The sequence below is a fragment of the Eublepharis macularius genome, chromosome 6, assembly GCF_028583425.1.
Source record: "Eublepharis macularius isolate TG4126 chromosome 6, MPM_Emac_v1.0, whole genome shotgun sequence".
NCBI classification, from domain to species: domain Eukaryota; kingdom Metazoa; phylum Chordata; class Lepidosauria; order Squamata; family Eublepharidae; genus Eublepharis; species Eublepharis macularius.
Window position 1 is genome coordinate 128,796,804 of NC_072795.1, and position 12,765 is coordinate 128,809,568.

The window sequence follows — 12,765 nt, forward strand, 5'->3', positions numbered from 1 at the left end:
TATGCAGGGCTTTTTTTCAGCTGGAACACAGTGGAACAGAGTTCTGGCACCTCTTGCAAATGGTCACATGGCTGGTGGCCCCGCCCCCTGATCTCCAGACAGAGGGGAGTTGAGGTTGCAAAGGAGCAGCACGGAGGGCAATCTAAACTCCCCCCTGTCTGGAGATCAGGGGGCGGGGCCACCGGCCATCTGACCATTTTCGCTAAGGGCGATTTAAACTTTAAAAAACTCCCCCCTGTTCCACCTGACCCAAAGTGACGTCATTGTGCTGTCCTGAGTTCCACCACTGAGTTCCACCTCCTCTTCTCCCAGAAAAAAAGCCCTGGGTATATGGTAACTCCCAGAGTGTCTTACTGTTATGCAGGCTGCCTTGACTAACACCCAAAGAGGTCCTGATCACAGAGGACGCATTCTTTCCTGGGAACGAAGCAATACTCCTCAGGTTTTAGTTTCCTTTATGTCAGTCAGTCAATCTTTATTACGGTCATAGACCACACAATAATAGCATACAACCCAGTCATGGTAAGTCATATTATTTACATATCTATTCACTAAAATTTCAGGGTACAGAGTCTTAAATATTTAAAACCTTAAAACCTGAGTGCCTAAGACCAAATTATTAAATATTAAAATCCTTAACATTATAAAATATTTAAATATTTCCCCCTGTAAAATACTTCCTAATCCGTATGGCTTGCACAGCAAAATTTGCCACCTTTAATGTAATTTCATGGTCCTTATCGGCTAAAAGCTTATCTAGATAGAATCTGTCATTTCTACCTGGGAACCGATTACAAATTGGAGTTATGAAGATTGCCCTAATATTTTGATAAAGCTCACACTCGAAGAGTACATGTCCCCTAGTTTCTATCTTTCCAGCCCCACATATACATACTCTTTTCTCGAGTGGTTGTTTTGCATATCTGCCCTCCATGACCGCTGATGGTAACGTGTCCATTCTGAGGAGGGTAACTGCTCTTCTATAATCTGCTTTATCCAAGTTTTGTAAGTAAGGCATCATTATCACTTGGTTTAGGCTATCTATTCCCGGGAAGTACCCTTTGACTTGACTCAAGTCGTTCTGCCTTTCAATATCCAGGATTCTTTGTTTCACAAAGGGTTTGACCATGTCATGTTCCATATTCATCAGAAACTGTTTGGAAAGACCATAATAACCCAATTTGCGCTCTGTTTCTTTGATCCAAAGTGGTGCTTTAGAATCCCATGCTATTAAACCAGTTAAACCGGAGGGATTAGTTATTAGCTTAAACCAATAGACAATGGTAGCAATCCACAGGCGTGCTTTTACAGTGACCATACCGGATTCCAAACGAATATGTGCATTAGAGACACAAAAGGGAACCTGCAAAATGTGCCTTAAAAACTTGGATTGCACTTTTTCTAGTGACTGCCAATAAGACTGATGTGTTGTTATGCTCAAGGGCGCCGCATAAAGTAATTGGGCAAGAGACTTAGCCTTGAAAATCTTGACTGCTGCTGCAACATTCCGGCCCCCGGAAGACCAATAAACTTTCTCAATTGCTCGCGCACTTTTAGCTGCGCTTGTTGTAACATGGTCCACATGAGCTTTTCTAGAGCCAGAAGCCTGAAAGGCAGTTCCTAAATATTTAAAACAACGGACTTGCTCAATATCCACCGAGTCTATCTTCCACTGGTAAGTTCGCCACTTGCTTCCAAAAACTAGAACCTTTGATTTTTGATAATTAATTTTGATGTAATTGGCCTGACAGTATTGAGCTAATATCTCCATAGCTCGTTTAAGGCCACTGGGGGTTCTAGAGATTAATACTGCATCATCTGCATATAGCAGAAGGGGGACATGCCTGTCAGCAACCTTGGGGGCATGTACCTCCGGACAGTTTAAGTACTCCCCTAGGTCATTTATAAAGAGGTTGAACAGAGTTGGTGCTAAAATACAACCCTGTTTAACCCCCTTCTCTGCTTTTATGGCTTCTGTAAGGTGGCCTTGGGCATCTGTCCTTACCTGGATCTTAGTATTCCTGTATAGAGCCCTCATTAGGGTCAGCAATCTCTTTTCAATACCCATCCCTTTTAGCTTTTCCCATAGTAGGTTACGATGTATCATATCAAAAGCAGATTTAAAATCTATAAAGGCTGCATACAGGGAAACGATATTATTAGATGCGTATTTAGTGATCAAATGGTCTAAAATTACACAGTGATCCAAGGTTGAGCACCTTGGTCTAAATCCGGCCTGTTCTTCTCTCAGAATATTATTTTGCTCAATCCACTCCCAGAGTTTTCCTTTCAGGTGACTAGCATACAACTTACTTATTATACTTAGGAGGCTGATAGGTCTGTAGTTATTTGGGTCACTTTTGTTGCCTTTCTTAAAAATAGGAACTATAACTACCGTATTCCAGCCTGTGGGAATTCTTGCTGTCCTGTCTATTTCTGTAAACAATTTGGCGAGCAGTGGAGCCCACCAATCTCTGTTTTCTTTAATCAGCTCGGCCGGTATTAAATCGAGTCCAGGAGCCTTTTTTGATTTCAAGATTTCAATTAGAGATTTTACTTCCGAAGGCTTAACAGGTGGCCATTCTGATAAATCTTCTAAATTCTCCAGCAAAGGCGCTGGCTCCTCAGCTGTTCCATATAGTTCTTTATAATGGTTTTTCCAGGCCTCCGGCATAACAGCATTAGAGACCTGGGAAGGAGTTCTATCAGAACAGTTGGCCACCATCCTCCAAAAGAGCGAGGAGTTTTTTAGCCTTACTGCCTGCCCCAATTGTATCCAAGCCAGGTCCCTTGCCTCCTTCTTTTTTCTATTAATTAGCTTTTTATATTTGGCTTTCTGTGACTTTAACTGTTCTTTATTCGCAGTCCCTGGGTCGGATCTGTATGTCAGATACGTACTACCGAGCTCCTTCCTTGCCAGTATGCACTCCCTATCAAACCAACCATTTGTCTTTACCCCAGATTTGCTCTTTGGATCAGTTGGATGCCCTTCTAATGGGGGGTGTAAATGGTGAATGAGGACCTCATACAATTTAATAGTCTCGTCCCCTTTGTCTGATGTGATGATTTCCCTTGCCAATTTTATAATATGCAGGGCTTTTTTTCAGCTGGAACACAGTGGAACAGAGTTCTGGCACCTCTTGCAAATGGTCACATGGCTGGTGGCCCCGCCCCCTGATCTCCAGACAGAGGGGAGTTGAGGTTGCAAAGGAGCAGCACAGAGGGCAATCTAAACTCCCCCCTGTCTGGAGATCAGGGGGCGGGGCCACTGGCCATCTGACCATTTTCGCTAAGGGCGATTTAAACTTTAAAAAACTCCCCCCTGTTCCACCTGACCCAAAGTGACGTCATTGTGCTGTCCTGAGTTCCACCACTGAGTTCCACCTCCTCTTCTCCCAGAAAAAAAGCCCTGGGTATATGGTAACTCCCAGAGTGTCTTACTGTTATGCAGGCTGCCTTGATTAACACCCAAAGAGGCCCTGATCACAGAGGACGCATTCTTTCCTGGGAACGAAGCAATACTCCTCAGGTTTTAGTTTCCTTTATGGAGACAAATAGGCAGGATCAAGATAACCATTTTCGAGTCTGCCAGAAAGGGGCAAAATAGCTGCACTGAGAAAGGTTTTGGGGTGAGGAACAAGAGGAGAAATGGAGAAATGGTCTGCCTTGACCAGCTTCTGTTTTTCAGCGTTTCGGAGGCCTTGTGTCCATTCTATGGAAGGGAATGCCAAGGCAACTTCAGTAACTGTAGAACTTAATCTCAGAGCCAAGCTACCAGTGACGCCTGACGCCGGTTGGACACTAGTCAGCTTCCCTCAAGTTTTGATGGGAAATGTAGGCATCCTGGTCTTGCAGCTTGGCTCTCCGACTGCTGTCCAATGGACTTTTCAACTGTCACTTGTCCAACATTCCGCCAAGCTGCCTACATTTCCCATCAAAACTTGAGGGAAGCTGGCAAGTGTCCAACCTGTGTCAGGCGTCACTTGTAGTTTGTCTCTGCTTTTCTTAGTTTTGCAACACTCTCTGTAGTGTTTTGATAAAATGCTTTCCAGTGGTCCTCTACTGTAATGAATTGATATTGTATTCTAGTAAATGAAGATCTTTTTCTTTTAAAGATCTCAGACTGTGGTCAAAGATCTCACCGAGGGAGCCTAACTGGTCACCCAGACATGAGACCATAAACTCCTGACTGGGCTACAGACAGTCAGGGAGAAAGGGTGTGTGAAGCAGTTTACACACACATGCACACACGCACGCACGCACACGGACACACAAAGCCCTCTTTCACACTTGCAGATTCCCCACTGCCTAATGGGCAAAGACAGTGGGAAGGAAGTGAGGGGAATCCATCACGCTCATCACTCAGAGGTACAGCACAAGTATAATAACATCTTATGCACCCACAAAATGCCCACACCAGTCTCTTCCAGCACAGTGAAGTTCAACGGAGCCCACTGACCTCTCCTCTGTCTTTGGAAAGCAGTTGCCCACAGGACAGGAAATCTTCATATCTGGCAAAGGGAACGACAGGCTCCGGCAGCTCCCGGAGATACAGCTTTAGGACAGATGCGACTGTGTGGACATCAGTGTTCCTGCAATAAGACAAGGAAGGAAAGGGTGGTTGGGCGTCAGCCCTGGCAAGATTGTCCAAAATCTCTGCAGCAACCCCAAGGATGTAAGGCCTAAAAGAAAACCTATCATAACACCATGCTGAAGGTTTAACGTCATGACTTTAATCAGTATACAAGGCAGGGGCTAGCAGAATGGACCTACTTTCCATTAAAAGCAATGGCCTGATGCATAACCCATTGAAAGCAATGGTCAGCAAGAACAGAATATGCCAGATACTGGAAAAACACAGATATACCAACTTAAGAAGAATTGATAGAGAAAATCTTAGAGATGGCAGAAATGGACACACTGACAGAATTAATAAAAGAAAAAAATAGACATGATGGGAAACAAAAATGGGCCCCGTTTTATAGATGGGTAAAACAGAAGTATAAAATAGAGACACAACTATATGTTAGCAAAACACAATCAAATGAATGAGGAGGGTAAAGAAGTATTAGAATTAAAGAAAGCAGACTTATAGTGATAGTAGCTTAGTGGAAAATAATATAATTATGATGGAACTTGTAGAGATGAAATGCAATGTATGATATACAACATGTATCCAAAGAATGTAAGACTTTTGATCAACTTTGTTATCAGAGCAAGATGGAACTAAAACAAATTATATATATATATATATATATATATATATATATATATAAAAGAAAAGAAAGCAATGGTCAGGATCCATTAAAAAGTGCATGTTTGCAGAAAGAAAGATATTCAGGGCAGAGACGAATTACAGGAGGACATTCAACACAATGTTAGCTGGGAAGTCAAGTTTTAAAAGACAGATCTGAAGGCTGTGTCAATTTCCTTCTCTACAGAGCCAGCAAAGATCGCTCCTTGTGGGAGGGAATTGTTTATTTCCTCTTCACCTCCCAGAAGGGGAAGTGAAACTGATAGAGCCTTCAGGGAGGCCAAGAGGAATTAAACAAACCCCCTGAGCAGCCATATTTGCAGGCCCTGTAGAGAGGGGAAACTGACAAAGCTTTCCGATCTGTCTTTTAGAACTCGGCTTCCTGGCTAACATTGCACCTCCCTTCACTTGAGTGTCCTCGTGTAATTTGTCTTGTGTAGAGAGACTCAGAGTTTCCCATGGATATCAAAGAACAGGGGTCCCCAACCTTTTCGAGCCTGTGGGCATTGTTGGAATACTGACAGAGGGTGGTGAGTGCATTCACAAAATGGCTGCCCGAAGAGGCAGAACCAGGGCTCATTTTGAGGGGGAACGCGTCGGAACACAGTTCTGGCAGTTCTCCCAAGAGGTCACGTGTCAGGTGGCCCCGCCCACCTGATTTTTGGCCATTTGGAGCCCATTTCGGCCTGGATTGGAACCAAAACAGCCCGGATTGGGCCTCTGACAGGTGGTGGATCACTCCCCTGCTCAGCAGCGGCCTGATCCTGACCATTTTGGGCCCCTTTTCGGCCATTTTCAGCCCCTTTTTGTCATTTTGGGCCCAATTTTGGCCATGAATGGCCAGGATTGGGTCCAAAACAGCCAGGATAGGTGATGCCAGAGGGTGTGGCATATGCAAATCAATTATGCTAATGACACTTCCGATGAAGGCAAGAAATGTGGCATATGCTAATGAGTTATGCTAATGAGTTCCTGCAGCTCTTTTTCTACGAAATGATCCCTGGGCAGAACCAACCACAAAATGTCAGGAACTGAGGTTACGTATAGTAACTTTTCAACATTTCAAGAAGAAGCTGTACTCAATAGGTAAGTTTTTAAAAACATATTGTTTAAAAGTATTTTCTTGCTTACACACACCTTTCCTTCAGATACAAAGTGACAATCCTTGTTTGTGGTGACAGCTGCTACCAGAGCCATTTTTTTTAAAAAGCCCCACCTGACCCAACCCACTTTCTAAAAACACTTGGTGGGTATTAGAAAAAGTAGTAGGCACCACTTTAGGACCCCAGTTTAAGAACATGAGGCAGAAAGATTAAAAACCATAGAACTAAAGGGATACATTTTGCAAATCCTTGAACTGGAATCTTCTTCAGCGCCAGGCAGCCTTGATACATTTACTGTTGTCAAATGTGAAATATTAGAAAATAAGAATCTCAAATCTTTATTTTTTAAAAAATGGAAGCTTCTTGATTTCAACTTTCAGAATCTAGTAGTAAATGTTATATTCTGTTTGTGGGAAAGCTAGATATTAGGCAACCCTCCTCTCCCTGAGAGCTAAGGTACAAGAGACAAATTACACGAGGAGGAGCACGTGAAGGGAGTCGTAATGTTAGCCATGAAGCTGAGTTTTAAAAGAGATCGGAAGGCTTTGACAATTTCCCCTCTCTACAGAGCCAGGGAGATAGCTGCTCAGAAAGGTTGTTTATTTCCTCTTCACCTCTCAGAAGGGGAGGTGAAACTGACAGAGCCTTAGGGAGCCAAAGAGGAAATAAATAAACGCTCTGAGCAGCCAACCATCTCCCTGGCTCTGTAGAGAGGGGAAATTGACAACACCTTCTAATCTCTTTTAAAACTCAGGTTCTCAGCTAACATTGCTACTCCCTTCATGTGCTCCTCCTCATGTAATTTGTCTCTTGTAGCTTGGCTCTGAGTAATTTTGTAATGACACAAATGGCTGTCTTTGGACTTCTGAACGTGAACAATTTTATAATTCTATAGAATATGCTGGATCTCAAATCAGCCAAATGTTCACTTCCCCTGCTAACAGGCAAATCCAAGGGGCGGTCATGTCTTCTTTGTCATCTATTTGGCATTGAACTGCTATGAAGTTGTTCTCCAAATAACCATAAGGGGAGGAAACCTCTTTCGGGGATTAGATCAATAAACTCAATGCTTTTTTTTTTTTTTTTTACAAATTTGTATCTTTAAAGTGCAATTGCTATAAGAGCAAATAACAAAATAAGTGCAAATTAAGTGCAAATTTATTTTAAATTATTCATAACGACAATGCTGTTATCATTGCATAACACAATAACCGTGTGTCAGTAACATAATTTTCTTTTCTCTTTAATGGGGTATATTAGTCAGTTTCTGCCAGACCAAATAGTAAGTAAGTCTTGTATAATAATGATATAGTCCAAATGAATAATACAGATCTGTTTTTCTGTTTCAGATGTGAAGACACGGCAAAGGAACTTCCAATGCTGAATGTTGCTTACGATCCAAACAGCAAAATTGGCCAACGGGCTTGCTAGCTATTTATTCCGCCTGTTTTGGGAGTCTTTGTCATGGACCTCCAAGGCTCCAGACCAATAGCTCCTCTCCAATGCGGTGCATGAATTTTAGGATGAATGAGAGAGATTAAAACATATGGCCCCTGAAGAAGACCCCCGAAATGGGCAGAATAAATAAATACCTAGCAAGCTCGTTGTCCAATTTTGCTGCTAAGGTTTGCACTTATTTTGTAATTTGCGTTACAGCACTTGCTCTTTAAAGATATACATTTGTAAAAAAAAAAAAAAAGCATTGAGTTTATTGATCTAGTCTCCAAAAGAAGTTTCCTCCCCTTGTGGTTATTTTATTACTTTCACTGAGGCTCCCTTCTTTGTAGTTTATGTTCCCTGAAGTTGTTCTCACCTGGATGGCCCAGCCTAGCCTGATCTTGTCAGCTCATGGAAGCTAAGTAGGGTTGGCTCTGAGTGATTCTGCAGACGTTGGCTAATGCACTTCCAATCCTCTTTATAGATCATTTGGAGTGGATCTTTTTGTGTGCGGAGCAAAAAATCCACCTCAAACGATTGATAAAGTGCATTGAAAGTGCATTATCCAACGTGTGCGGAATCAGCCTCTGATTAGTACTTGGGATGGGAGTCCACCAAGGAAGTCCAGGATTGCTACACATAAGCAGGCAATGGAACACCACCTCTGCTCATCTTTCACCTTATGAGGGGGAAATCATAAGTCAGCTGTGACTTGACAGCACTTTCCACCACCACTGTAAAGTTTCACAAAGAGAGTATTTGCCTACCCCTATATGAGTGCTAGAAATACCAACCAAGAGAACGTTTGCTTTTCTTCACCTATAGTTCATGAATTCATAACAAATCTTAGAAAAGTGAAGGAAGGAATGGCTGCTAGGAAAATGAGTATTAGAATCCCTTTCATGTGTATCAGTGGGATATGACAGTGGAAGAACATCTGTTATTGAGCAGCTTCCAATAATAATAAATAATAATAATATTTTATTTATATACTGCCCTTCAGGACAACACCCACTCTGAGCGGTTTACAAAGTATGTTATTATTATCCCCACAACAATCACCCTGTGAGGTAGGTGAGACTGAGAGAGCTCTGAGAGAGCTGTGACTGACCCAAAGTCACCCAGCTGCCTTCAAGCGGAGGAGTGGGGAATCAAACCCAGCTCTCCAGTTTAGAGTCCCGCTGCTCTTAACCACTACACCAAACTGGGTCTCAAGCCTACGATTGGATCAGATCAGACTGAAGAATTTGATACTAACTCAACAGAAGCTGCCTCTGATATCTGCACAACATCGGGAACATTGGTAAGATGAGAAACACAACTTCCAAGCCAAAAAAGATCTTGCAGCTAAGGCATTTGGAGGGTCTTGCATTTCTCTGTTGGGACTCGTAAAAAGATGTCTATTCACCTATCCAAATGAGGCTTCTCCCCACAATCAAAGGAGTCCTGCAGGTCTTTCACGAGATTGGCTTGCCCAGGCATGCGGAAGAGCCCTTCCTCAGAGAGGCCGTGCTCCCGGATAAAATCGGCGCATTGCTCCACCAAAAGTGGAGCCAAATGTCGTCCATACTTCTTTTCATACTCGATTGTGTCTTCCAAGCGTTGACCGAAGATGCCTGTCAAAGGGAAAAGCCAAACATTATCTTTGGTTCCCTGCTGTTCAGGTGTGGGAGGAAATCGAAATCCTGGGAGGGGAGAGTGAGTCACGCTGCGTCCAATGAAAAGAGAACCTGCCAGGGAATCCATCGCTGGTTTGAGTGCAGATTAATTTGATCAGTGCTTAAAATAGGGAAGGATCAGGTAAGATTATTTTGAGGTGGACTCCAAACTATTCATTTTCAACAGATGAACACCACCCAGTATTTAGGGCTGCCTGGACTGGGGAGGGGGACATGGAAGGGCATCCATCAATGATGATGTGACATTGCTTCAGGGGAAAACCCAAATGTGACATCACGACTCTCTAGGAATCGCCAGAAACTTGATGGTATTGGTGATTTCTAGAGAGGATTGATGTCACTTCCAGATTTTCACTGCCTCTTGTTTTCCTGCTCCAAGCAGTAGCAGGACTGACAGATCTCCTAGTATTGCCCAAATTCACCAAGAAAATGTTTTGTGCTGATGCTTATCTGGAAAATAAGCTCTACTGAGCATCAGCTATTACGGGAAGGTGAAGCTGTAGGGTTGACAACTCTGGGATGCGAAATGCCTTGAGATCAGGGGGTGGAGCCTAGGGAGGGTGGAGTTTGGGTTCTTTGGGGCTTGTTAACAAATAGTTAACCACAGATTAAACTGATTAAACTCACCACAGATTAAACTGAGACAGGTCTAATTTGATAGAAAACCTCTTTTCTCCAACTTGGAGCACTGAATTCAACTAGCCCACTGGAAAACCCCGGGAAGAGGCTCTTCCTTTAAACCCGTGGTTCACCTACCTTGCTGTCAGAAACAAAATTAAACAGCTGAGATTTCAAATGTGGCTAAACACGTGTCCTTTTCTCAAAGTCCTTGGTAAACATGTCTCTAACCACTTTTGCTCGTTTTTGTAACACGTGGCTCTCTACTGCATCTGACTCTCCAATAAAGAAGGCCACTAAGTGGCCGGGGCATACAGCTGTACTCCAGGAGGAAGAGGAGACTTATATGTGGTTGTGCTTGGGACCAGAAGTGAATGCTTCATCGGCCAGCACCAAGATGGAGGGGTATTTCTGTAGTCCAAGATGCTGTCCATACAAAGTCTCAGGGCCAAGCTACAAGTAACGAATGACACTTGAACGGCAAGTGTATTTCTCCCTGTTCACTTGCCCTCCACTCAATCCACTTGCCATTCAAGCGTCATTCGTCACTTGTAGTTTGGCCCTCAGACTCACAATACACAGTGGCTCCAGAAGCACAAGGGTACCGGAGCAGTCTGGTTGTCAGTAGAGGAATGGAAGAGGGACAACAGAGTGAAAGCTGAGGAGAGGGCCCTGAGGAGCAGACCCTTCATGGAAAGGGGCTTTCTGTCCCCAAAACAGTGGCCTGCTGCTCACCACCTTGTGGTGGCAAAGGTCAAGTACTTCAGAGAGGCTGGAGATGGGCTTCTTTATGGTTTTTTGAGGCCTTATTGAGACTGGTTAACTAATGGTTCGTGTTAGCTGCCCGTGTGATCAAGAACTCCTGCTTAAGGATCTGTCCGTTGCTTCTCTTCATCGAAGATGGAGGGCCATGGGCAGTTTGAAACAGGTGGCAACAACTTTTAGGGTTGTTTCAAGCTTTATCTCATGGGGGGGAAAGCTGCTGGCAGGGAAATACCGTCATCTAATCCACATAAGATGGCTTCTTCCATGAAGGAACATCACCTGCCTTTCCCCACCCATAAGCTTTTCAAAGCTTATTGTACGTCTCCAAAAATCTCACTTTATGAAGGGAATCTTCCTCATAGGCCCAACCTCTGGGCCTGTTGAAAAATCTGATTTGGTGATATACTGGCCAAGATGGAGGAAGCCATCCCTAGAGGCCCTAAAGGAAGCCATTCCCTCAGTGTAGTGCCCAGTAGTGTTGCCAGCCTCCAGGTGGTGGCTGGAGGTCTCCCGGATTACAACTGATCTCCAGGCCACAAAGATCAGTTCCCTGGGGGTGGGGGGGAATGGTTGCGTTGGAAGTGAATTCTATGGCATTATACTTTGCTGAGGTCCCTCCCCTTCCCCAAACTCACTCTCTCCAGTCTCCGCATCCCAAATCTCCAGGAATTTATGAACATGTAGCTGGCAACCCTAGCACCCAGTCTGCACTCTGAGAATGAGAATACTGACCCATCTCACAGGGCAAGATTCGAGTCTGATAGCACCTTAGAAACCAACAAGATTGCCAAGGTATAAGCTTCCAAGAGCCAAAGCTGGAGCTTTTATTTTATAAAGGGAATAGAGCTATTGTTAATGTTTGTAAGATTTTAGGAAGCATTCATTGCTTTATAAAGTTTTTCTGGTATCTTATATACTAATAGCCAAGTGGCTGTGATCTAAAGATACTTAAATCCAGAGATAGGATTAGCTTTAACCAGATGCCCCAAGTGGCTGTTGCTAGGCAACCACAACAGTTTAGGCAATATCCCAGGCAGCATTTTTTAATAATGGAGTCCCTTTAAATATCCATTTGCTTAGTAGCTGACCACGGCATCAGACTGTCTTTTGAAACCAATGTGGTGGAGAAAGATTGACAGATTTGGAATTTGTGTGTAGGTTTATTTGGGACATTGGTGCTGTGAAATAGATATTGAAAACAGAAGCCTATGAAGAAGTGCTTTACAAAACAGGATTGAATGAATTTATGCTGGCAAAGCCCATAGACGTTTGTTGCAGCTTCACAGGCAATTTTGCAGCTTTACACTGAAGTCCTTCAGCCCTTTGAGGCTTTTGATATTTACAAAGAAATACACAGGCGAACTTACATTGGAATACTGTCTATGGGACTTTGGGATTTTGTATGAACCTGGTATACTAATATTGTTTTCCATGTCCCAGAGTGACTATATTGTCTCTACCAGTTGGACTGTTTTGTAATCACTTTATGAATATTGATTGTGATATTTATTGATGTATTTATTGATATATTTATTGAATGGATAGACAATCGATTGTTTGTATGTGGACGGTTGTATTTATTATTGTTGAACACTTTTTGCACTTTGTCACTTTAAAAATACATTTAAATTACTTGACTGACTAGTGATAACTTTACACTCCAGGAAGTGCGGGTTTTAGCGTTCCACCTGGAGACTGACAAGCGTAATAACTGTTCCTTAGACGGCATTGCTGTGTGGACTGCCTGGCTGGAGGCCACTCCTACGCTTCTGGAGACCAAACGGTTAACTTCTAGGCCTTCTTTCAGCCAACAGCCATTGCTTGCTACACTCTGAAATCCAGCTAGGGTTGCATCAGCGAGGTGGGGCCTAGAGTTCTCCTAGAATTACAGCTGACCTCCAGATCACTG

General features: G+C 43.3%; 1 protein-coding gene across 1 annotated transcript in view; it reads right to left on the minus strand.

Moving 5' to 3' along the window:
* Nucleotides 1-12,765, minus strand: part of ARHGAP22 (Rho GTPase activating protein 22) — a 63,137-nt gene that overhangs the window by 8,794 nt on the left and 41,578 nt on the right. Inside the window, exons 5-6 of the mRNA XM_054983966.1 lie at nucleotides 9,203-9,410; nucleotides 4,460-4,592 (exon numbers count right to left, since the gene is read on the minus strand). Of these exons, the coding sequence (XP_054839941.1) occupies nucleotides 4,460-4,592; nucleotides 9,203-9,410 (341 nt within the window). The remainder of the gene's footprint in view (nucleotides 1-4,459; nucleotides 4,593-9,202; nucleotides 9,411-12,765) is intronic.